The sequence below is a fragment of the Ascidia mentula genome, chromosome 8, assembly GCF_947561715.1.
Source record: "Ascidia mentula chromosome 8, kaAscMent1.1, whole genome shotgun sequence".
NCBI lineage: Eukaryota > Metazoa > Chordata > Ascidiacea > Phlebobranchia > Ascidiidae > Ascidia > Ascidia mentula.
The window spans coordinates 3,720,768-3,745,728 of NC_138573.1; the positions used below are offsets into that span (position 1 = coordinate 3,720,768).

The following is a 24,961-nucleotide window of genomic DNA, read 5'->3' on the forward strand; positions in this document are numbered from 1 at the left end:
AAGCATCGTTATGCTTATGTGCGATCTACCCTTGCCCATGGGCATGTCGGTTATCTTAACCTTCAGCCCACCCGCGTGAACAACAACGTCCGGTCTTGTACCCAGGCCGTGTAAAACGCTGATTGGCCGTTTAGCCCTCTTTGACCTAACATGCCAATCGCGAGATGTCGGGCACTTGGTTCTCGCGAGCCATGGACTCACCGACACGCGGTAGTCACAACAAGATCCGCAGATGATAGACCGACGCGATTGGCCCGCACCGTCGGGGCCACCGGATTAGTTCCAGGGGTCAGTCAGATTCAAAGCTAATTACATGCTGTGGTAAGGTAACCTCTTGGGAAAGCTGCTGTCAGCATTGCGTTAATTGATTGCTGCGTTGCCACGGTGCGGCTTGAAGTCGAAATTGATACATTTGTACCGTCTTGAATAGGATTAGAAAAAGCTTCAGAGCAATGGAAGTACGGGACAGTGGCAGTTAGTAGTGAAGGGTCGAGTGTGAAATTGTTTCCAAACGGTTAACGCCCGTTGCTTGTAGGTCACTTGGTGGCCTTGTAATATTGATCTTTGGTGCATGTCCCTCATGTAATTATATGGAAATATGGGCTGATGACCGTTTTGTCGAACGAACAATTGCGGGAAAATATCACTTGTATAATGCACGCGCGGTATTGCATAATAACACAACATCGTTCCACGCATTTACCTTTACACGTTAGTTTTGAAACACTCTAAGATAATGCAATGAATCCCGTATTATCGTCTGATCGCCGACTAAGCGCGTTGTTATTGATTGACACCAGCTTCTCAACGATAAGTGGGCAATAATTAGCGGAGAATTCGTAGCGGGTACACACCGAGCCCGCAATCGCCTAAAATCAATCGCCTCGGCGTGCCTTATCGCTCATTTGAAGCTCGCTTGTACGCGTTATATGCATCAGTGATGGTGGGGGTTAACGAGATGTGTAATATGTGGTGGCGATTTTCGCCCGCGCTAATGGATTGATTCGGGTTTGCGATTACGGCGTGAAACCGCGAGTTCCGCGTTTCAACGCCGTGTTGTTAAATATTTCAACCCTTTCCTGTATATGGGTGAATAAGATTGCATACCATGTGCCTTTATAGGAAGTTAGTTATTTTAGTCTTGGAGATTTAACAACAAAACTGGAATAGAAATATCAGGTAAAAAGAAAACGTATTGGTGACCATTTTTTTATGTTACATGAGATTGTTAGATGTCGATGCTGTTTATTTCTAAACACGAATTTTTCGTTTATTTGTCGTCAACGTTTGTGTTGACTCACTATGACACGAACTCCTTACGCTTTTATTGACATTTCAGGGACTTTGTACGTAAATGTTTAAGTTTTATTTCTACACAGAAATAAACTGAACGACATTTAAGGAGTTGGCCATACTGAGGACCATTTATCCCGAAACCTACACTGTATTTCCGGTTTCCCGATTGCGTAGATGATTCCTGCGTTATAAAGTGGGGATTTATCGCAGAAGTTGGATTGCAAAAACCATCAGTGGAGCCACAACGATATGCCATACGAGCACACGAGCGATTTTGGATCGAACGAAGGCGTTCACATCGTTAAGCACTCGAACGAAGATGAACCTTCCCCTCAAAAGGCTCCAGTCAAAGTCAAAGCAAGGTCAGAACCTCGGGTCACTGTCGTCCTCCACATCGATAACTTGCATTGCAGAGTCGAGTGCTGTATGTAGCATTAAAACGTTGTATGTCTGAATCAATATTTGCCTTTGTATGTTAAATGTCTGCTACTCTTTTGAATATTTTTGGTTATGTTATATTTCCACACGATTTAGTCAAGTTTAATATGGTTGTTGCAAACCATTGATTTTATTATTTTATCCCTTTTCTTTTCCTTAGATTGACGAAACAGAAAACTCCCATTGATCAACCCACACCCGGAGCAAAACAGCCCAACAATTTGTCGATCGAAAGCGCTCGTTGTCAAGAGGATTCGAATCCCCACTCGCGAAGCAACAGTTCCGATTCGGGTCTTGCCAGCGGAAGTGCCACCAAACGTAGATCAATGGATAGTGGGGTTTCAAACCGACTAAGAACAACCGAATCAGAAAGTTCCAGTCCAGGTATACTGGAATTTCTATGCTTTTGAAGTAAAAAATCAACCATATTTGATGGTTTATCAACGTTGTGTTTGTGGGAAACGACCTATACTGGCTTATACCACGTGTTTCTGTTTGTGCATCACGGCATGTTGCATGAAACTGTGTCACGTTACAACTAAAATGGCAAATAAAACTTTAGTATATATTTTATGTATTCTTAAGTCTCATATTTTGTGAGCTAATTTAACGCCTACATTGAGCAGCTACCACACAACTCTTTTACTTCCGTCGTGTATTTCTCCAACTGAATTTACATCACTGATTTAAGTAATTTGCGCTTCTCCGGAAGGTCCCGACACGATCAATGGCGGGATCAGGCAGTTCCATTTCGTTAGCTTGCAAAAACAACGAATTCCGTCTGGCTTTCCTGATCATCCAGTTGTCTTTTAACGACGTCTGAGGCCGACGACAGTGGCGGAGAGCAAGGCCGCGATTAAATTTTAGTTGGCGCCGTCATGTTTTATTCAGTGATATATCAATCGGCAGACAAACCTTTAAAGGTGTAACTGTAAAATTAGGACGTTATTCTGCTCTTTGCTGCTTAGGGCTGTTAGCTACCTTGTGCATTCCAACACTTTGCTTTGTAAGAAGTTCAGCTCGGTCTGTGTATAATTTATCATGCAGTTGTGACCGATCAACTTAGTGCGCGTCGGGGTTGTGGCTGATGTAAGTTACTATGATCAAGTGTGATGAACCAGTGTATCTCCACGGTATGGAGCTAATAAGTTATGGTGTATGATTTTGTTAGTTCAGTATGACTCTTCATAGGTAAAGGGTTTAATTTCAAACTCATACAATAAACCGTCTTGCGACCACCGCTACGTTAAACTTGATTGGGTTATTATGGAATGTAAATAAGTTTGCCTACATAGGAATTAAGTTTATTCAGTATTCCGGCACTTAGTAGTTTGCCTGACGAGAATCGCGATTAAATGCGCTCGCAACGTCGCAAATACTGGTACTTTATTTTACGGGGGTGAAAAATATCACAGTGCATTTGGCAGTTCATAACGGAATAACCGCGCAACTTCTTCGAAAGCGGAAGCTCCTCCCACACTCTCCACCATGTAGTGACGACAAACAATGATCAAGCTTGATTGCGACACAAGTGGGATCGGCCCTTCAGTGCGCATCGATCTGTGCATTCCCCCCTGTTACCGGGGGCACTCGTCCAGGTGTTTGAGACGTATAGGTCTGTTGACATTGTGAGGCTTGGTTGGCTTGACTTGATGCCTCTTGTTCACGCGTTAATACATCTTACCAGCTTAGTTCGAAGGCACTTCATGGGTCTTGCACTGTAGTTCGTGTTTTGCTACGTCGGTTTGTTTGGTGACAGAAAAACATTCCTTCAGAGTCTTTTGATCTAAAACTCGGGTAGACGAGACTTAATGGGAATTTTTTATACTGTTTGCAATTATTTGTGAAGCGTGTTTTCCATACTTTTCACCGTTTCTACATTTTAAGCACATATTCGTATAAGGGCAATACTGATTGAGGTTAGAAGTACGCCAGTCTGTGTGGGCTGGCTACAACTTACCTCCAGGAACACGCAATTGAGTGCCAATAACCATATCAAAACTTGAAGATTACGTTTATCTCTCCACTCTTGCCAAGCAGAACGGCAAAAAGTCTTGCGTGGCGGTGACGTCATTTAGCTACTGAGTGCCCGTCCTTTGTATAGAGGGACGCCAGTGATCATAGCAAAGGCTGTTGTTTGTGTTTTGCAATAGCGACCGATTGTTGTTGTTCCACGGCACTTGGCAATGTCAACCACACTACATTAGGCGGGCACTCGCGGCCACTGCTTAAAATAGCTGCGACAAATTTCTCACTATTTGGCACGCTGCATGGGCACCCGGTGTTCGCACTTTGCTTCGCTTGGGGTAAAAGGTTTGTTGGTGTGTTTTGGCCGGCCGCGGTGTCCCCGACGAGAGGTCTTTTTCCTGTTTACAATTCGTTGAGTATTTGCAGTGACCGTGGAGTAACATGCGGTTACACATACATATATCACGCATGTGCCAATTTTGAAGCAAAAATTATTCTCTTTTGGGCATGGAAATTTGGAAATATTTTAAACGTCAGTCTTCGTTTGTATGATTTTTGCACTTGTTTAGGTTCATACTATATAGCTCTGAGTTTTAAAACATTCTGCAGGCCATTACATGCACAAATGGCACGGACAGTGACACCTGCTTCCGGTAAATGTTTTTGTCCAGTGGTCCAAGCAACTTCCCATTGTTGTTTTGCATGATTGATGTTTTTCTACAACCTGTTGTTTGGTTTTATCGTTAGTGCATGGCACCCAATTACACCAGTGTGCATGGCATTTACATCATTCGTTGGTGTCATTCCATTTGCTCTGGCTGCCAATAACAATTTAATTCGCGCTTCTGCTTTTTACAGCGTTCTACTTCCGCCCATATTCAACCTATTGCGAGTACGTGGAGTATTGGCCAGGTAAACAATTCTGTGCTGCTGCAATACAGACAAAAAGAGCTTAAGAATTCCTAACATTTTCGTGGTCCTATGCGTTTTTTTTACTTAATTATATTACTAGATTGAGCACAATCTTAAGCTTTTCTTTAAACGTTATCAGCGTAAACCTGAGTACAGTCATTTACACTCGATGAATACGATTACAGCACCTACATTATTCATGCAAGCAATAGTCTTTCCCGATCGCGTTGCAATTTGTTTGGCGCTTATGGTTACGGTATCCACTTGATGGGGTGAATAATTTATTAGTTCGAATTAGTTTGAGCTAGTTAATACAAATAACTACTTGGAATAAACTTGATTAACAGAAAAAATCCGTAACATTGAAGTCCGGTATAGTTTGTCCATAATGGCGAAAACAAAGCTAATGATTTGTGTGTTTATCTGTTGGTTTATTTAAACATTTTGGGTGTTTGTGAGGTGCGTCAAGTATTAACATCCCCATGTTTTCTTGTCAATTGAATGTGTCGTCATGGGACGTCGTGAGAAGTCAAAAGAAAACCGTCCCAATGCTGTTAGCGTCGTCTTACATTCGACACTTACAGGGTATAATCATAGTGTCCGATACCATCATAAACCGATCGCATTGCTTTTAACTGACGTCGAAACAAGTCTAATTTGCGCCCCAGTCGCTCTTCTTCCCGCCTTTAGCATTTTTAACATGATCTCGAAAACCGCCACCACCCTTCACACACACCACGTCCCTTCCATCCCTTTTTATGTTAAAAATACGACGCATTAAACTTTCGGGTCTCCTTGTGTGTGCAGACGCTTATGTGGAGCCTCAGGGTCGAAGCAGTCACCAATCTTCGCGTGATGAAGGAACCGCCGCTTCCACTGTCGAAGCCGACGTCTACAATAACAATTCGAACGTGAACTTCCACGGCAAAGGATCCTCTGATGAAAAGTACCTGAGCACAGCATCGGACAGGGCCGCAGATCACGAGGTGAGGCCGGTTATAAGATTGTTTTTTACAAATTTTTAGACTGATGTTTTCAATAATCAAAACATTTCTGTAAACTGTAGACAGATGGCCACTGTTTCTACCTGTAAGGTTTCATTAGTGCAGCTTGCAGCTCACAGAAATCATATTATTGGCATCACTTTACTTATATAATCAAAACATTGTGTAAATGTCAGTCGTAACTACATTTAATTGGCCCTTCTAATAAATGGTGGTATATTGTGTTTGATACAAATATCATGATAGTTTACTAAGCAAGAAACTGATCCCAGCATCATAGTTAAGTCGAGATGTAAATTTTGTGAAAATGTCGTTTTGTTTTCTTGTTGATACTGGGATGATTTTTGTTGGGTTCCCTCATTTGATCCTGCGTTAACCCTTGCCGGAACCCAGAGGCACGTCAAGTTTACCCCTCGTTAACCGAACGTGCGGACCTCGCAGTTTTCCAAAATGCCGGACTGTCCTTTTACTTAGACGCGACTCACAATTTCCTGCGGCATACGTCTGTACCTCACTCCTGCGACTATATCAGTGTGAGTAAGCGACGAAAACCTCGCGAAATCGTCCGAACCGGAGAATTTTCGCTTCAAAACCTAATTGCCCTTAGCCATTGCGCCCAGTCTGTGGTGCTCCGGTTGCTTAAACCGTGCGCACTGTTTAGGTTTAATAATGGCCGGCGCCTGTGCTGGGCATCAACCATATGTCACATGCATCATTAATTTGATAGATGAGGGCGACGAAATTCGCCCGATGGTCAGTGCCAACGCTTGTTGACTCAGTAACGAACGCCGGTCACTGGTTGCGCTGGGCCTCCAGCCGCAGTCCACGCCTGGCTGGGTCCAAACCCCCGCCCTGAACATAATTGCAACCTCGGCCAATTCAACCTTGGTAACGATGTTTGCGGCTGGATCGAAGGTTGATTTTTATGTTCTTTGTTGAATCTAACATTACCAATTGCGCTACCGGTGGTAGAAGAGTCAGACTGTATCGGACAGTGATCAATGCCCATTCTGCGCTTTTTGACGCATTGCTGGCATTCATGGCATTTGATTGCTTGTCGTCCCAGCTTTTCAAACATGACCTGGGGTTGATGGAGTGATGCCTGCTTTTTGGATGAAAGTCCTACCGACATCTGGACAGCACTGAAAATACATTCTACATAAATTTCAGTTCATAGTGCGCACGGTTTTAAATTCCAAATTAGGCAGCTTTCTTAGCGAATTTATTGTTGCCGCTCTTTCGTTTTAACGAGTTCCCGGCTTTGTCGAGATATAGATTTTTAATCGTAGGCGTTTAAAGCAAAAGAAGGGTTATTTATTCATGTCTTGGCAATTGGCCCGTACTCAGTAACTCCACTCACCACGAAATATATTTGTTTTTCCGCTGTCCGCGCACCACCACATTAGTATACCCGATGCACGAAAACGATTTATCAAACCTGGGATGCTCCGCCACAGATTTTCAATCAATCGAAAGCGGGCCTAATGCATTTCGTCTGCGAAGCAAACCCGAAATGTTGTGCTAAGGAATGAGAGGCGGGGTTAAAACTAATCCCAATACACTTGCTTGGCTGGAGGACTGACTGCCCGTCTCGTCTCGCGTTTCAACGTACTGGCCCGCAGTTTGGAACTGATTTGTTTGTCCATGCGATAGCAAAATCCGGCGCGATGTCATTTGCCACTCACAGGGTTACATGCATCGGCAATTCTCATCAGAGGAAATCTTTAGGGTAATAAAGAACCTTTGTACAATCACTGCTGCGATTGGTGTTTGCTTTGACCGACTCGGTGAAGGAAGCGTTATACGTTTCTCAGACAAAACATCAAACGATGTTTTATTATTGGTGTTGCTTCGGGTAGCGACAGCGCCTTACGTTACAACTGTTGGTCTATATTCTGACTTGCCGATATTAACAATAATTTAATTCAACTTGCGCTTTTACACGTTTCAGGTAAGCGCCTTGCTGAACCGCACGCGAGATTTGTAAGCGACTTACACCTTGTACCGTGTCGCCTAACGGACAAATATGAAGCTCGGTATTTTGATCTTGCAAACGGCAATAAATCATGTGTGTTTTGGCTATATTCCATGCTTTGGGCATATTAACAAAACAAATTAACATAAAGTCAAAATCCTACAACACTTCGAAGGGGTTGGTGATGTTTAGAGTTTCAAGTTAATGAATCCCGCCCATATTATTGTTTTGTTTTTCAGTTCCTCTTATAGAACTAGCAAATATCAATTAGTTTTAATTTCAGAATAAATTTGGAAGTTGTTTCTCGGGTTGAATTGCAACTGCTTATGATTCCTGTTTCACATTATCGAACCTTTTCCAACTTAATTTATCCAAATTCATTTCAAAACAGTTTTCATCGACCGATATTTAGTTTTCCATCGCATCAATAAAACAATACATAATTGGCCCTGGTTTGACCAGAGGTCCACCGGGTCCACACAAAGGCCGTTGAAACCGACCTAATCATGGTTCTATTACTTCTGAAGCTCGGAGTCACAAACGTAACTCCTTGAGGTCCAGCAAACATGCACCTTACAAGTCGACTCCCCGTGGGACTGCGACGGCAAATGTAATTAAGCCTCGGTACAAGTCCCAACAGCACAAGGCCAACTGTGAGATCCCAGTAGGAGACTTTCCCATACCTGCATGGCCGAATTCGCCTCAGATGTGTTTTATGGCAGTGTTCCTAACAAGACTTTTCTTCGGAGCAATTTCTTTTGGGCTCGACGTGTTGACTATATACATTAGTATTTATTGAATGCTACACCCATTGGGGCTTTCTGGAGGTAACAGCAGTTTGAACTTGTCCTGAAGTTTAGTTTAATAGGCGCGTTTTAAATCAGTTGATTCTGAACAAAGGTAGGAAAGATGTGGAAAGCCTAATGGGTTTGAACAGAACAATTGGAAAAAAATAATCCAGCAAGTTTTGCAAAATAAATTGTTGGGGAAGGGATGCAAGAATCAACAACATAAACAGTGACATTATGCAAGTTAAATAAAAATAAAAGTGTTGTCTTTGTTAGATTTAATATAAAGTAGAAAGTGGGATAATCGTAGAAGTTTTGTGTTGCATTATCTGCAGTATTATTTTATAAATAAGCTTCATATCGCATTTCTGCTTGAGTTGAGTTGGGGGCGTGTTTGTCATAATGGATGGAATTTTTAAATCTTTTTGGAATTTGAGCGGATGCTTAGCATCGGTGACCAATCGCAAGCGTGAATACAAACGTTAGAAACGTTTTCTCAGACCCTGCCTGAGAAAACAGCACAATCACAACAGCAAGGCACGTCGCCAAACTTTCGCCCAACCGAAAAAAGGAAGCAGAGGCGCCGGCGCCATTTTTCCGTCTGCGCAGTAATGGATCGCGACAAGCTTTGCATTATTAATGTACTGTGCTTCCCAAGTTCGTTGCTTCGGCGCCGCGCCTGGGTGACGATACAATGTTCCCCCTCCACCCGCTGACGTCTTTGTGGCCCCTGATTTCGGTCTGTACCCTGACGACTTCCAATAGTTGATGAAAATGCTTTCACTCCTCTGTGATAAGAACAGGGACTTTTCGACGTTGTGCGAAAACAAATTTATTTGATTTTACGAATTAGCTTTTTTTAAACAGTAAAAACATAAGATGTCTGTTTGCATCTGTACAGCCATCCATAAGTTTGAAAGAAAAAATTAATGAGGCCGATGGACATAACGATTATTGGCTAACTTTTTCACATGTTAACGTTTTTTATATTTTTCTTGCGAGTTGTCAGCAATACAAAACATGTTTATCTGTTTTCTCGCTTCGTCGAAATGGTTTGTCTCAATTTATTGATCTACCGCAACTCTGCTGTTGACTCGCAGTAGGCGTGGGTGCTTCGGGTATTTCTGACGAAAAGCATTAGCTAAGGGAGGTCCACCGCCATCTACTCGTCACACCAGACGCAGCGCAAAGAGGATTAATGCGATTCGCGACTGTAATAATGTTTCATTTCGGTCGGTTGGGAAATCGACCTTGGCGCAATCTGGAGGGAGGCTTCATCATCCCCACACCCTATTGTGCGTCTTTACTGCCAAGGATGAGCGCAATGGTCACGAATCGTTGTGGATTAAACCACCGGCAGATTAGATATGACGTTGATAGGTTAGGACAGGGTGGCGTTCGAACGAAGAAGGTGCTGGTTTCTAGGTGTAATGTTAGTCGCCGGTTGGAGGTTGAAGCAAGAAGCTGAAATTGATGTTGTTTCACTGCTTGGGTTTTAGGAAAGTTCGACAATAGCTTTTACGCCCACGGGCAACCTTTCAAATCTAAAGTGAGCTCTAAGAAATACTTTGTTTCGCATTTGACAGGGACAGATAAAGCGTAGCCCAATTGCATCATGATAAAAGTACGCCATTACTGCAGAAGCCCTCGGCGGGGATTACCCTGTAATGAGAGGCGCCGGGAACTGCCGATGAACTACAACACGATTTGTGGATCGCACTCTGCCGAAATGCTTCTGTCTCCGGTGCAGACGAATTATATTTATCTGCTTTGTTTTCTTTAATATAACTTGTACATGCGACTAATGCCACTCGCATAAAGCCGTGTGATTGACATCACATGCTGCTAATAGATTGAAAGTTGTATTTCTTTTTGTAATATATAGATTATCGTATTTTCCCACAAGCAATAGTTGCTGTCTAATTTGTTCAAACTTCTCCGTGTGGGCAACCGATGGAGCACTAACGCATTTAATTAATTTAGATTATATTTACAAAAACAACAAAAAATGCGTATACAGCCGTTTAAACAAAGGAATCCAACGACTTTTAGTTTTGACCGTTGTAGGGTGAATTATTTTTTAAACATTTAAACATTTGTTAAATGGATCATGGCAAAGATTCTTGTTCAGTTGTCGCCATGGTGATGTAGTGAAAGAAACAGTAACGTGATAGCGGATCTAGCATTGTTAGTGTATTTATGAAACTTGTTAAGTGGTGCAGCGGATAAACAAGTCGGGAACAAGGCTCTTTCGGTGGTCATTTTACGCACAAACAACAACAGCCATGATGAAATAACTCATTCGTAGTTACAGTCTTTTATAGGGTTTGCGCAATACGTTTTCGATTGAGTAGAAAGTTAAGGCTGACTTGAATAGAAAAGTAATGAAAACCTCAAGGCGTCTGCGGCGGCTTTCAAAGGCAGGACTTGAATTATTTAACGTTCTGAGTGGCCTAAGGTCATTTCTATCAACCAGGGACATTTTTGTGGCATAATTTACTCTGATTAAAATAGCGTATTTCACTTTTTAACCAAATAAGTACAAAAATAAATGTATATAACATGTAACTTTGCAACATATCAAAAATTGACATCAGTGTTTCATAACGCAGGTCAGTTACATCATGATGACGTCAAGTTCCCCCAGTACTCTGTGGGAACAGAGCCAGACCCTCCCGGAAGAGGGATACCCCCCAGAGACAGCACCACAAAAAGTGAATCCTATTGGTGAGGTGCAGGCGCAAAGCGGTTCGCCGGTACGTCATCGACGTCGTGACGTCGGTAGTTTGTTACGTCACAAGAAGCCATCGCACAAAGAGCACACCCGAAGCTCGAAAAGCATGGATTCGTCCAGCGACTGTGAAATAGCACAGCAGGGGACTCCCCAGTTCGACGGGAGCGCCTTCAAGCGGTTGGACTCTAACAAGTACAACAGTCACCGCAACGCGGTCACCCACCAACAGCAGCAGCCGGAACCGGATCGCTGCGACTCGAGTAAATTGTCTAGTAAAGCAGCTAAAGCCCTTATGCGGTCAAGCCTGAGTGAGTCCGGAACTGTGGCGGCTTCGACCAGCGCTCGGCCCCATTCCACGTCAGGCAAAGGTTAGTTGCACGGCAGCATGTTCGTTGAATTCGACATTGATACCAATTGTAGTTATTGTTTTGTTTGGAATATTAATTTTATTTAGGAACTGGTACTTTTGGTTAGTGGAAGCTTTACACGGTTAAGTTGTTTCTATTTAATGTTGCTTGTATCTTCAATTTACATCAGATGTTACCGAACTACTTGTGCTGACTGAAAGTGGTATTTCAATGAGTATCAGCTTCGCCTCATTGGTTAAAAAAGAACAAAATTACGTTTTCTCAATAATTTTGCGTTGATGGGTTAGCGCATATCGGTGTAAATGCAAACAAATCTAGTAGGAAGTATACTATGGGACCTTTGAGCACTGTATGGTAATCAAAATGTGGAAAAGTGGCTGTACTCGTTGTCGTTTTCAAACGAAATGAATTAACAAGAATGACTTGAGAAACGGAGAATACACTACAGTGTTCCGCACCCCAAATTAAGTTCAATGATGTTCTTTTGCGTGCCAAGCCACCGTGAGATATCAAATTCCGTTATGAGACGCGAATGTTTTATCGGAAGTTACACACCTCCCATCAAAACAGAAAGCCCCAAGTTTCGAAACGAGGCGTTTATTCGTCCAGCGACCTTGAAATAAAGGTGATTAGATTACGTGGGTCGAAGAAATTTCGCCACGTTTTCCTAATTGAATTCCGCGGCATTGTACCGAGATCAAGCCCTTTGTGGTGCGATTTGTCCCCTCGGGTCGCGTTAGTCCTGTTTTCCACGCGAACTCACACCAAAGGGGGCTTATTAGCGGCTCGAGCGCGCGTGAATGCGGAAAAATTGGGTCGCACCGGGGGCGAAAAGTTTTGCTACGACCGGTTTCAAAAGCAACGAAGAAACAAAGCAGAACGCGTAAATTCAGTCAGGTGCGAATTTGGGAGCCTATTTTTCTCCTTCCTCCAACTTTGAAGTCCGCGGCCGAAGTTTTGGGGGTCAGTCGGGAGGGATCAGAAGCAACGGAGGAGTTTGTTTGGGAATTTGCCACGCGTCGCCGAATTACAAGAAAGCCTCTTTCGTGGAGCGAATGACGCCATTAGCGGCTGGGGATATGGATGCGGTCGGGCATGACAAATGCATTTGTGCGAGGCTTGTCGTGCGCAGCTGCACTAATGTCGGACGTGAACCCGTATTATAAAACACGTTGCTCTCTTTCTTTCAGGTTGTTGGAACCGCAGCAAGTTTGAGGCGATTTGAGAAAATATGTCATAAATGGATCGATATTTCAATACTGTCATGCACTGTAAAGCAGCCATATCATTAATATCACCTTGTCGTAGACAGTACTGGTATTGCAGCCTCAAAATAGCCCATGTCAATGCCATGTTTATCTCTTCCAGACAAATGTTTCCACATGCTACAAAAGCTCTCTGTAAATGGAAAAGGATTCAATTTTCAATAAATGAATGTTTTACTTTTCTACACCTGTCCATTGAAAATGCCCCTGATCAGGTTCGGTTCCTTTCCCGTCTCTCATCATCATTCCGACTTTAACTCATAATCCAATCGATCGGAGCCGGCGAGTGCGCGGTCGCAGCGCCACAATTTTAATGAACTTTCATTCGCGTTGGGAGCACAGTGTTATTGCCACACCTCGCTCCGAGGGCGGCATTTGATTGTGCAGGACTTGAGGGGCATTTTTTTATCGATTAAATCGTCGATATGACTCAAGATGGCAAAATTTTATTGTTTTCCTTTCCGCACCGACCAAGCTACGTATTTGAATTTCGACTTACAAAATTTCATATTGGTTTAAAAGACATAGCTCAGTTTTCCCCATCAAGCAAAACAGGACAGTAATTTTTTGATTCATCGCATCAACAATGTCCGCAGTCGACTTCTGTTCGGTCTGGTAGGTTTAGTATATTTGTGTTGGTCTGTTCCACCACGTAAGCACGACGGGAATGCTTTGCTCAAGTCGCTAACGAAACGCATTTCTTGTTTTTGGGCATACCAGAAAGAGTGGTGACGCGGCATGTTTAAAGTTGCAACACTGTTTGTGGCGTTAACAGGTGCTCTGAGGTAATCGTTACTGTTTTGTGTACGGATGTGTTTATCCGCACAAAGGCATGGAGTCACTGCCGATGATTTTAATTGATGAATCTTGTGCTTTGTGGTGGAGCATCGCCGTAGCTTTCACATTGACTCACTCGTTTTAAAACTTTTTGGGGGGCTTTTACAAAGAAGATCAAACTATGTGAAACAAAACTATGATACAAGATTAAGTTTAAGCCTCTGGTCCAAATATTCTACAAAATATTGACAAGTGAAAGAGTGACTTGTTTGTGTACGTTGTAGCTTTGGTGTCTAATCCCATCTGAATTTATCATCCATCACAATCCTGCCGCTTGTCACAACACGGCGGGAGCCAGCATTAATGCGCCGAACCGTTCTCCTGGACTTCGTCGCCTGCGACCCCCTCGCGCGGGCCTAATTTAGGCCGAGGTCGCTCTTATGACCCTGGGTTTAATGTGATGAACGAGTCTGTCATCTGTTTTGGACGGAATGTTTCATCTGAAGATTACGGCCATTTGCTGCTGAGTATAATTCCTTGCCTTCATGCACTTGAGTATGAACCAGCACCTGATGCGCCATTTTCAACTCAACCACAATTCGCGCAGCCGATACGTTGTGAGAGAAGATCAAGCAGTCTCAAGTAATTAGTGTCTTGAGGAGCAAAACACGGCATTTGTGTACCGGTGCCTTCCTTACATGCGCATCGTTGATCTTGTAACGCGATACCGATATCTTCGTCGCGTGACAGCACAGGTATTGATATGCATCGCAAAGAAATGCACCAGATGCAGGCTATCAATTACCTTTGAGCGTGGCAGATGCGGAAACCGGGTAATTGCCCGCTGCCCAGCGCGATCAAAAGCCATGTAATGGCATCCAGAGAGTTCAGACATGTGCTTTGTTTGTCGCAGGCATTACGGCAAAATAATTATTGGTCTCTCGTTAATTCGCGCCCAACAATCTCAGGTCTGATGCGACCGAAAGACTTCAAAGGTAACGCTGAGATTGTAATTGCTCGTTGTGATTCGTTGCACTGATGTACAGAGTCAATGTTTTTCCTTTGACCACGAGTTAAACCGCTCAATCCTACCCTCACAAAAAAAGTTTCCCCAACATTGGATCGAAGGTTTTAATTTTCATCTCAAACCGCTAGTCCTTCAATTTTATTGCGATTCGGCTGAAGTTATCTTCTGAAATTCGCCTTCGCCGACTTTTAGGCAGAATCTCTCAAATCCCGTAACAACCATGCATTTTCGTTGAACCGCGTTAAAATTCAAGCAAAGCGTCCGTCCTTTTACGCTTTCTGTCGCGTCGTTAAACTCGACATTGAGGCCTCGCCGATTGAGAAGCGCGGCGATTACATGCTGTCCGCTGTGATGGGCAGTTATAGCGTGTCATTACCTGCTTTAGGTATGTAGATATGCGCGCTGCGTCTGACATGCCTTCTTGGGACCAAATTACGTGTTGTCGAAATTGGTCGAGTGAGCCGTTATCCCGTTTTCACGATATTAAGGAGGTGTTATTTTGCAAATTGGTTTCATTTGTGTGAGTCCAAAGCCTTTGTCCATCCAATTCCTTTTCGAATTTGTTTTTTACATGGTCATAACGTCATTTATCACGCGACCATATATGGACATTGGAAACCTCTTTGTGGTGAAAGATACGGCAGATTTACAACACATTCAGGTCGCTATGCGGACTCGAAAAGCAATTAAAACGATTTAAATTACAACATACGCCAACACCAATGATGTCACCGCACTAACTCAAAAATCGCATATGGGTAACGTCCGAAAATTCGGGCCAGTGTAGTTTGCTTAGCATTCCCGTCATGTTTGCTTGTGCACACTTAACGACGCCGTTAGAGTTCCAAACGTCCTTCTCATGTCTCGATTGCCGCTTGATGAGCGGCCCTACGATAAATAATTGATTAAGCTGTCCTGTAGTGAAGATTGCACAGCATCATGGGCAGACGGAAGACGAGCGGGTCATTTTTCTGGCGCTGATTTTTCCTGTTTTGCAAAATGCTTTTATGTCATTCTGGAGAGTGGAGGGAATATACAACTGGATTGATTGCACTGTCTTTTGCCAGGGAGAATTTTTGTCCCTATGGGAGTTTGGGACTCTAAACAGACCCTGTCATCCTTTTTGTGAGTTGACAAACAAACATTCCACTTCGTGCACTTAAATGTACTGCTTACAACTGACTTTGCAAGGGTCTAAATATTGTGTGTTCCATAGAAACTTCGATGCCCCTCTTCGAATGAATAAACACACGGGCGTGTCGATGTCGTTTGTCACCCAATCTTCGCATCTTTGTTTACCCCACATCGCGCGTACTCGTAACATAATTTCATGACGTAAACTCGGTTGCCCCTTCGACTGCGTGGATTTATCGCCGTCCAAATCATCGCCTGTGATCCGAGCGTGGGGAGCAACATGGTGAGTCAATATTTGAGCAATGGTGCACAGCTTATCCGGTCTGGGAAGTAACCATCCATGCGGATACCCACGCCAACTAACTGGACACTGTTGTTTAATAAACGGCGGCTTTGGTCAAACAAGCGACCGCGTGCACCATCGAAGACGTAACCGTGCCGAAATGTTAATGAATTACTGCTGCTGTCAGTGAGTTGAGCGCATGTTGACTCAATGGAAGATTCTGCTTTTCCAAGTCTCTGTTTTTCAGTTTTGGTGACCAGAAAAATGAAGATATTGTGGGATTATGTTCATTAACTGGCTGAGATAAAACCGGCGTCGCGGTAGTTATTTTTATATCAAACCGGCCTTTGGCTGTTGCTGCCACTCCTATGTTCAAAGTGGTGTCGAGGTTCGTAAGTGCGTAATTTTGCCTTAAGACGAGTATCGTGCTCAATGGAAACGCGCGTGTGGTATACCGTACATAAGCAGCCATCCTCGAACACAAGAGATTTTAATCGTTTTTCATTGGTCAAGCGCAGCGCAAGTTAGACGCTGTATCAACACGAGAAGTTAATTGGAACTGCAAACATGGCGCTCGACCTAGGGCCGCCCAACAGGTCCAATGGAGTCGACGGCACCGCCTCGGTCCTCTGACAAATTGCTGAATCTTCCTTGCGCAAATATGCCCAGCATTCTGATATATGGCACTGCAAATTGAAACTCGACCGCCGAAACTGATAAATTGGCTAAGGACATGTGCCACCCCATTCCTCCCGATCAATAAACCGCACTGACTTCAACTGTTTTTATTAAATTTCGGTTGAACCGTGAACTTGATTTACTTCTTGGCGCCCGCGAGTGTTTCTTCATCCCTTTGTTTGCGTCTGTTTGCGGCTCGCGAATCACGGTGTTTTGTGTGTTGACCTTCGCTTTACTTCTCCCCGTTTGCGCTTTTATAAAGCGAGTGGTTTGTGATATTTACCAAAGTCTGATAAAGTTACGACCTTCATATATGTGTATGACGAAACTTGAGTTCCCATGGAAACCCATTTATGGAAAGTCGAGTCTGCTGGAAACCCATTGCTGTCAAAGCTGAGGGAATTCATCTTTTCGTTACCCAAAGCACCATCACAACAGGATTACATCTGTCAATAGCTTAGTATATTCCACTGATATGAGTGTATTGTTTCTGTTCGACGGCTTCTTGTCGATATTTTATACCCATGCAACTCCGCACACTTTGAAGTGCGGGGGCGTGTGTCGCAAGGTCCCACCATTTTGTTGCCAAACATCTCGCTTGGGTGGCGAACCATCAGCGCGAATTGGCATTCCGAAGATCTTGCGAGGATCAATTTCCTTTTGTAGCGGTAAGCAGTAAGCTCTTTTCCTGTGCTGTACTGTCGCGCCTTCGATGCACGCCATTGTGGCACAAGATGCATCGAAACGCAGCGATGATCCCAAACAATGGGATGGGTGTGTCCATTCAAAACATTACCACAGTTTTTGCACGAAACCCCAATAGGCGACCAAGCCTGTATGTGGGAACATTCCTACTTTGGGTTGTGAAGCTGCGCGGGGGTGGGCAGCCATCAACACGCGTTGTTGCTCCCGGAGAGGCCCTCAGAAATCACAGGCATTGCATTTTAAGAGCGGTCGCATCCGGACGCGAGGTTCTTGTAGTACCTTAATGTTTTTTCAAGGCCAGAATATAGCGACGGTATCTGAGCGCGGCTACAGTTAGCTTTGCTTCGGATCGTAAAACTCTGTGTGGCGAGCTATTGATGACGAGTTGTGAACCGGAGGTCGTTGTTAATCAGTTTAGTTTTGTTGTTGGAAACCATGGGTGGGGTTAAGGGGTGTCGTTAGCGCATGAAGCAAGTGTGTTTGCATTATATATTGTCTAGAATTACCTTGGCGTACAGCACATCATTTGAAACTGATTGCTGGTGACCCGGCAGACATTAAAAGCTTGACAACAAACAACAGCGTGCCAACGAGGTTGCAAGGTATAATAGCAAAGGGCTTTCCGTTAGTAAATATAGTTTTTTTGAATGAAGGTTATAAACTTAAACAATGTCAGTGTTGTGAATGCAAATATCTTTTGAAATTGCAATATTACGGATTCTTTACCACAATGCTCCCAAAACACAGCAGAATGCCAAGAACATCTTCAGGTATGCCTCCTTCCTTCTTTATCGAAAAGGTTTAATATTACTCCAGTATATTTATCTTACTTCCATAAAATAAAACTTTGTAACAACGGAGGTTGTGAGTGAAGTAAAACTACTTTAGTTTATAGATCAATTTGCACAGGGGCCGCCTGCCGGCTTTTAACGAGTGGCGCATGATTTATTGAAATATCTTTGGAAAGTGTCACACGCTTGGGGTCGCGAACGTAAACAGATACCTAAAAGAGGCAAAATTTGCTCCAGTGACGTTGAACCGTTGAGTCGGCTCGTGAATCAACAGCGAAACGTCGTCGTATCGATTTTCGCCAACTTCAGATGAAACGCCTGCGCCTCCTTTTCTTCCCCGCGCCTGAGTGACGGCCTGGCGTGTTTGAAGTGGCCAATAATATTTGCTCAACTGACTACACAAGCGCATGAAGGATTTGGCCGGAATGCGCATGGACCGATTAGTGGGTTGAACTTTGCAATGTCAGTAAATGTTTGCCCTTCCTTTTTGACTTCCCATTGCGGCCACTACGCTGGCAGTATGTTGATTGCGGGTTCAACATTGTTGTTTGCGTAATTTCGACGTTTTTATTATTGGAAAATAATGTCGACCATGCATAAAAATAATTTTATGATTGTCCATCTTTCCGTTCAGTGATTCTGGTTTCGTCCTGCCCTTGCCAAACTCCCTACTTTGATGCGCTCAGTTATCATTCCTATGTCAGTTCCTTGGAAAAATTTTATCCAAGCCAGATTAGGAGTTGCGCCACATCCATTAGGGGACCGCACAGTTCCATCCAAAAGCTCTAAACACTCAAAAGAATCCTAGGTAGCGAATCACGGGGTCTTGTGCCTCGTCAGATCCCTTTCCTTATCGATTTTTGGGATCTCGAGGTCGCCAAAGTGGCGCAAAAATTGCCGCCAACCAGCGCTCGTTAGCGTGTAATGAAAGCGCGTAATGGCCGTGACCATTCACAGAAATTAGCGACCTTGGTTTATGTAATCGCGCACGATGGCATGTAACAGTACCTGATAACAATCTGATTGCTTCGGGTCCCTCATGCGTCACTTGTGTTTCGTGACGCCGACGAAAATTGGCCGAAACCTGATACTGGACAGTAAGCGCGGGGTTCTTTCAATTGTCAGGCCCCGGGCCCGAACGGCTGTTATTAAATTTTTGGGTCCTGACTGTGTCGGATTAGGGTTCGTCTGACCGTCGCGGAAACAGACGAACATTAACCGTCCAGACGGAACCGACCCCAACTGTTGGCTACCTCCATCTGTTTAAAGACTTTCGTCCGTTGTTTGCAACACGTCACTTTTATGGTTTGTCGGTTCGCACGGGTGCACATTTGGATGTTTGTATCAAATACCCTGTTGGCGATTCTCCCTAAATTCGCCGTCGAATATGTTTAACAAACTCGTAAGTCGGAAACTGTATTATGGGTTCTAGGAATGATCGAAATAATTTGCTCAATGGCAGATGGAAGTTGTACAAAGGCAAAAAATGAATTTGAAAGATCTGCTTTATATCATACCTCCACCGTGGACGCAAATTTGCCGAAACCTAAACAGACCTTTAAGGAACCTTTTAGTATGACGCGAGGTCTAATGGAAGGAAGTTTGTCTGGGAGTCGGAAGGGAGTTCAGGCTTTCGCCAAAGGCTCGTAAATCCACGAGCTTAGTCTGACCTCGGCGTGAGGCCCCGGACACAAAACCTTCCCCGGGTGAGTAACAAGACTTCTCCAATTCGTGGGCGCGTTTGTCTATCAGGGAAGCTTAGTTTTCCGTGTCTATCTTCTGAGTCTTTCCATCAGATATGGGAGAATGGAACAGGGTGGGCTATCAACATGTTTACACTCTGGTTTATTACATGACCGTTACGTCATTCGCCATATAATATCAGTCTAATATCAGGCTGCGTCATGGGCTGTCGTTAAGTGCATGGTTTATGTCAAGCACTGTAGCGTGGTGGATCATGAATCGGAACATTGGGAAATCGTGTACAAGGTTGACAAGAAACAGTGGAAAAGGGGTTGGAAAAACTCACAATATGTACAAATATTTATTCGATGATACGTTGTTTAGGACACGATATTTGTCAGTATTTGTTGGTAACCAAGGACTCGATAGGTGTGGGGGCGAATATTGATTTTTCTAACCCCGGGGGAGACGGGAAACTTCTCTTTTTTGTTCTACCGATGTAAAACAATAGATACGCGAAAAGGTTTTCTTTGTTACGTTGTCACCATTCCGGAATGCAAAACACAATGCACTGCGGTGGAAAAAATCTACTTCAGTGTTCAATCGGGGGACGAGTTGTAAAAACAACATTCTATAAAACTTCAATACTTGTTCCCTGCGCACCGCGTCGGCATCTGGGCAGTTATTGAAAGCGCGTGGAGCGAATATGAAGGCGCAGCTGGTGAAATAACCCCGTCTCAACGCTGCTGAAATTGCGACGCTGCTCGCTTACACATGGTGGCGCGACCCCCTAAAATTGTGGCCAAAACAAACATGTCTCTCAGACAGAGAGACACAAGGAGCGAAATATTCGTGTGAAGTGGATTTGCCTCAACTTTACCGAACGGGTCTAGGGAAAATGTTTTTTTGGCTCGTTGGCTTGCAAGAAGTTTCTATTATCTTTTGTATACGGCCAGCAGCTGCTTTGCGGTGCAAGTTGTTTTGTTGACAGCGTTTTCCAGGTGTTTATTTGTTCTTTCCCAGATGTTATCGTTTGCTGCGCACGTGAATCGCGAAGAAATGCATTCCGCCCTTCAGTAAGTTGGAAAGGTTGTTTAGAAAACTGGAAAGCTGAAAACATCCCATTCAGATTACGTCATTTCTACAACATTTATTCGGCAATTAGCTCAAAAATGTAATGCGTTTTTGGCGTTCACTGTATCAAAATTTGCATACAACCGCTCATTAGTCGATATTTTGTCATTGTGCTTAAAACTTTACAAGTAACTCCAGGCATCAGTGTGATTTCGATCGATTTTCGATCTCTGCCAAATATAACAATTCGAAGCTCGCGGACCAAGGACAGCCCAACCACTGAAAGCTGGCATGGCATATAACGGTCGATGTGGCCAGATAAGGCCTGATACGCTCCATTAAGTGAATTTTCGGCTTCGACGTTTAATGCGGCGAGTGATGAGATTCGCTAGATTGCTTGGCATACGCGCGTCAAACTGGTATGCAAGAAATGCATTTAGCCTTGGCGGCGACCTTTTTATTTTGTCATTATTTTCTGACGCTCAGTTGTGCTTGCAAACTTCGTATCTTCTGTTTGCTTCGCTGTTAAATAGGAAACTGCTGTGCCTCGTGCTGCGAATGCAAACAGTGGCGCCTGTGGTAAATAGTTTTGCCTCTTCATTGGAATGTGAACGCTACAATAATGAGTTGTGCGCGGTCTTTGCGACCTTTTGTTTGTGAAGTTCGTTGCGGTTTTAGTCAAGTTTGCAGACACAGGAAAGGCGAGTGTCCATGCTTCCAAGCTTTCTTGATGTGAAAAGAGCTGGTTGTTAATTTATTTTGTTGGTTTTGCACATGACATACCGAAAATATGTTAAGAGTGTCGTCCAGGTTATGAAGTTTTCTGTTGTCGAGGTTCCAGTGTGCTTTTAATCAAAACATACAATGGATACATTCATTCATGTACTCGCTGTTCAATATAACTCACGCGAAGCGCGGCATAACCCGTATTTTTAATAAGCGATTCTTCGACAAAAGTTGATTGCGAATTCTCAGTGTATCTCGGGTAGCAGTCATTGCGTTCCGCGAAGGTAATAATTGGGTCATGTGACCAGTTAAAAATCACTCATCAATTCCTTTGCCAGATTTAAGTAGCACTTCTTACAGGTGTTTGCGGTCTAGCTGGTGTGGCAGTGATATGTTAGCCGTGAAATTATTTCGGATTTAACTATATGTTGCCATCTGGACTTTTTTACTAGCGTGCCCAGCGGTGATGGTTTTTCACTGCTTCGTTCGTATTAATATGACTCGCATGGCAAGTCATGTTCCCAGTGGAAATTACATGCAAATTGCGTTTTGATTTTTTTTTGTGTCATTGTGCTGATATAGCGGTCATGGGTTTTAATGACTAATTGCGTGAAGACCTATGTGGCGAAGCAGGCAAAAAGAATCACGTTTTCCATCTTTTAAAACTTGTTTGGGACATTCTAGTTCCTTTTCTGTGAACATAAACTTTACCTAGGGTGAGGTTGGTATTTCTCCACCGTTGTGCACATGTTTCGTCAAGATGTAGGTGGTCTTAAAAACCTGTTTGTGATGTGGTTACTTTCTGGCGGGTCACATAAAACCATACGATGTTTTGTCACGTTCGGCGTATATGTCGACTCTCAAAGAAAATTTCAAAACCAACAGACTGTTTCAGCCACACAGGAAAACTTACAGCGCGTACTTTCTACATAAAATGGGTAAAAGGATGGATATTTAATGTAGGTGTTGCACTGAGTAAGACAGCTGTATCCCTTTTGTAAAAAGTTTGGTCGTCCATTTTCCAGCCTTTGGAATGACGGTGCTGTAAGAGTAGTTGAAAAAACATCGATACATTTTGATTTGCTCCCACCACACGCTTCGAAAAGTCTAATTAAATGTGGTTTAATCCTGCAGCGATGGTGGCTGCCACAACGCGAACAAACGCCTGGTCAATGAATTGAACATCGGCAGAGATTTATCTGACTGTAATCCTGGCCCCATGCAGCGCAAGTCTCGGCAAAAGAATTCTGGACTCAGAATCGCCACCTAGCCAGTGCGTATCGCGTGTGTGTGCGACGTGGCAGTGCGTGTGAGCGCAACATTGGCGGGTCCTGCCCCGCTCTGTGGTCGCCGCAGTTTTGTTTCGCTGCGAGAGCCGCGCGTCGTAGGGGTGCCGAGACTTGCCAGCAGGCGTCTTGCTATTACTTTCGTTTGTTTTTGGTCGGTAAGCGAGTCTTCTGTGTGTCGAGGCCACAGGTTCGTGACATGTATGTTGGAATCGCCAGACAAGCAACAGTCTCCATTCGCATGTTAAAGTTTAGTGCACGTATTAGCGTTTTTTGTTTATTTAAAAAGGGGGTGTTGTTTGGTGGATTTGTTTTGTCCAGTAAATAGTAAAAGTGTGAAAGACTTTCAGTGAAAGACACATTGGTCGTCCTGGTTGTAATTTTTGCAACATATTGCGTGTTGATTTTTAAAAACATTTTCTTTAACGATACGGTCGCTTTTACCTTGAGTTTATGAGTATCAGGAAAGTTATATAAACGCTCGATTTGTTGGGAAAAAATTGTGCCACAATATTCAGCTGCCTTGCCTTTTGTTTTGCAAAATGTTGGCAAATTCGTGTAGTTAGGGAGGCCGATGCCGCGCCCGATTCATGTGCGGGAAATCGATTGCTGATTCGCCGCAAGCTAATAAAAAATTTACCAAGTTTTGCGATATAAATTTCTCGGAATCACTTTCGCTAAGCAGACTATTGGAGGAAAAGCATTACAGTAACTGTTAGGAATTTTCTGTCGCGAACCTCGCTCGCCGGTGACGTAACAATCGTCGCCTGGCGTATATTCGAACGATCTTGTTACGAATTACAGACGACACTCGATTTCCAAACCATGTGAGTCACATCCACATATCTCTGTTTGACAACAGGCGATCGCCCCGAATCAACCCCGTACCGTAGAATCCAGTGGAGGCGTGACCATTAATGCAATACTTAACCCCAGCAGTTCAGCTGAAGGTGCCAGTGGTATTAATTCTTAGTGCATGAAACAGGTGTCGCTACTATATTAAACTTCATTGAGTGTAACTTGTCTAAAAAAGACCATAAGTCTCCAGCATAATTTTTAAGCCATACGCAACAGTACTTAACTATTCATTAGTTGTTAGTGGTAGATGGGTACAAGTCATGTTCGGTTTTATAAAGTTATTTATTAGACAAGACCTTCAATGAAGCAGATTCAATTGAAATGTCAGTACTCTGAAGATGCAGCCAACGCAACCCCAGCACCAAGTTATTAAAAATTCCCGCTAGCTTCGGTGTTGTCTTGTTGCATTAACCTAATGGCCGATTGATCGTTTCGAGTGCGCCCGCATTAGGTTTAAGGGCGAGCGAAGGATCAGCCGGGATTGTGCTTGATGTATGTATTAAGTGCGTTGCGAGCTGACCTCTGAATGTATCGATGTATCAGGTAGTCCCATAGGGAGGCGGATTGCCGTATTGATGTAATTTTCGCGACGGGTCTGAGTCCAAAATATGAGTGATATTCTTTTGTTAATATTTATGTTTTTCGTAGTAATTAAACAACTGTTTTTTTGAACATTAGTTGTTTGAACAATACGAAGGTCCGACACATAAACCACTCTTATTTTGAATACTGATTTACAGTTTACAAACCTTAAATATAAAATTTCAACCTAAATAATACAGCGCATATCTTGTTAACAGTTCTCGTTACAGTTTCCTTAGGGGCAGTAAATCGTTTTGACATTTCCAAACGTCCGTAAACTTAGTGGAGATTATAAAAGAATCACGAATCATACAAACATCTGTCGCACCCAGTTTAGACTGTCGAAAAACTATTCTGAATCTCCGCGTCTGTTTTACAAATAAGGGGAGCGACCATATGCCAAGCTCGAATAACAAAGTGTGACTGGACAAAAGGTTCACCGTCGTGTCTCTGCGCCTAATTTGCCAACAGGAAGTGCTCGACTCACTGGGCCGCAAAAATGTTTTTTGCGGGAATATGGCGTTCGCTTTCCCGCAAAATAATCCCCGTCGTGTCCAGTCCGCCAACGCGGTGATGGCCATTGTCCGTTTAGTGGGTCGCGCGAAGAAA

General features: G+C 43.6%; 1 protein-coding gene across 2 annotated transcripts in view; it reads left to right on the forward strand.

Annotated features, from left to right (window-relative positions):
• Window positions 1–1,344: 1,344 nt before the first annotated feature.
• The window catches only part of LOC145911504 (teneurin-3-like), a 58,746-nt gene continuing 35,129 nt past the window's right edge, over window positions 1,345–24,961 (forward strand). For both annotated transcript variants that reach the window (XM_082998876.1, XM_082998878.1), the window contains exons 1-4: window positions 1,345–1,658; window positions 1,895–2,118; window positions 5,422–5,600; window positions 10,994–11,483. In XM_082998876.1, coding sequence (XP_082855002.1) covers window positions 1,546–1,658; window positions 1,895–2,118; window positions 5,422–5,600; window positions 10,994–11,483 — 1,006 coding nt within the window. In that variant the 5' untranslated portion in view covers window positions 1,345–1,545. The remainder of the gene's footprint in view (window positions 1,659–1,894; window positions 2,119–5,421; window positions 5,601–10,993; window positions 11,484–24,961) is intronic.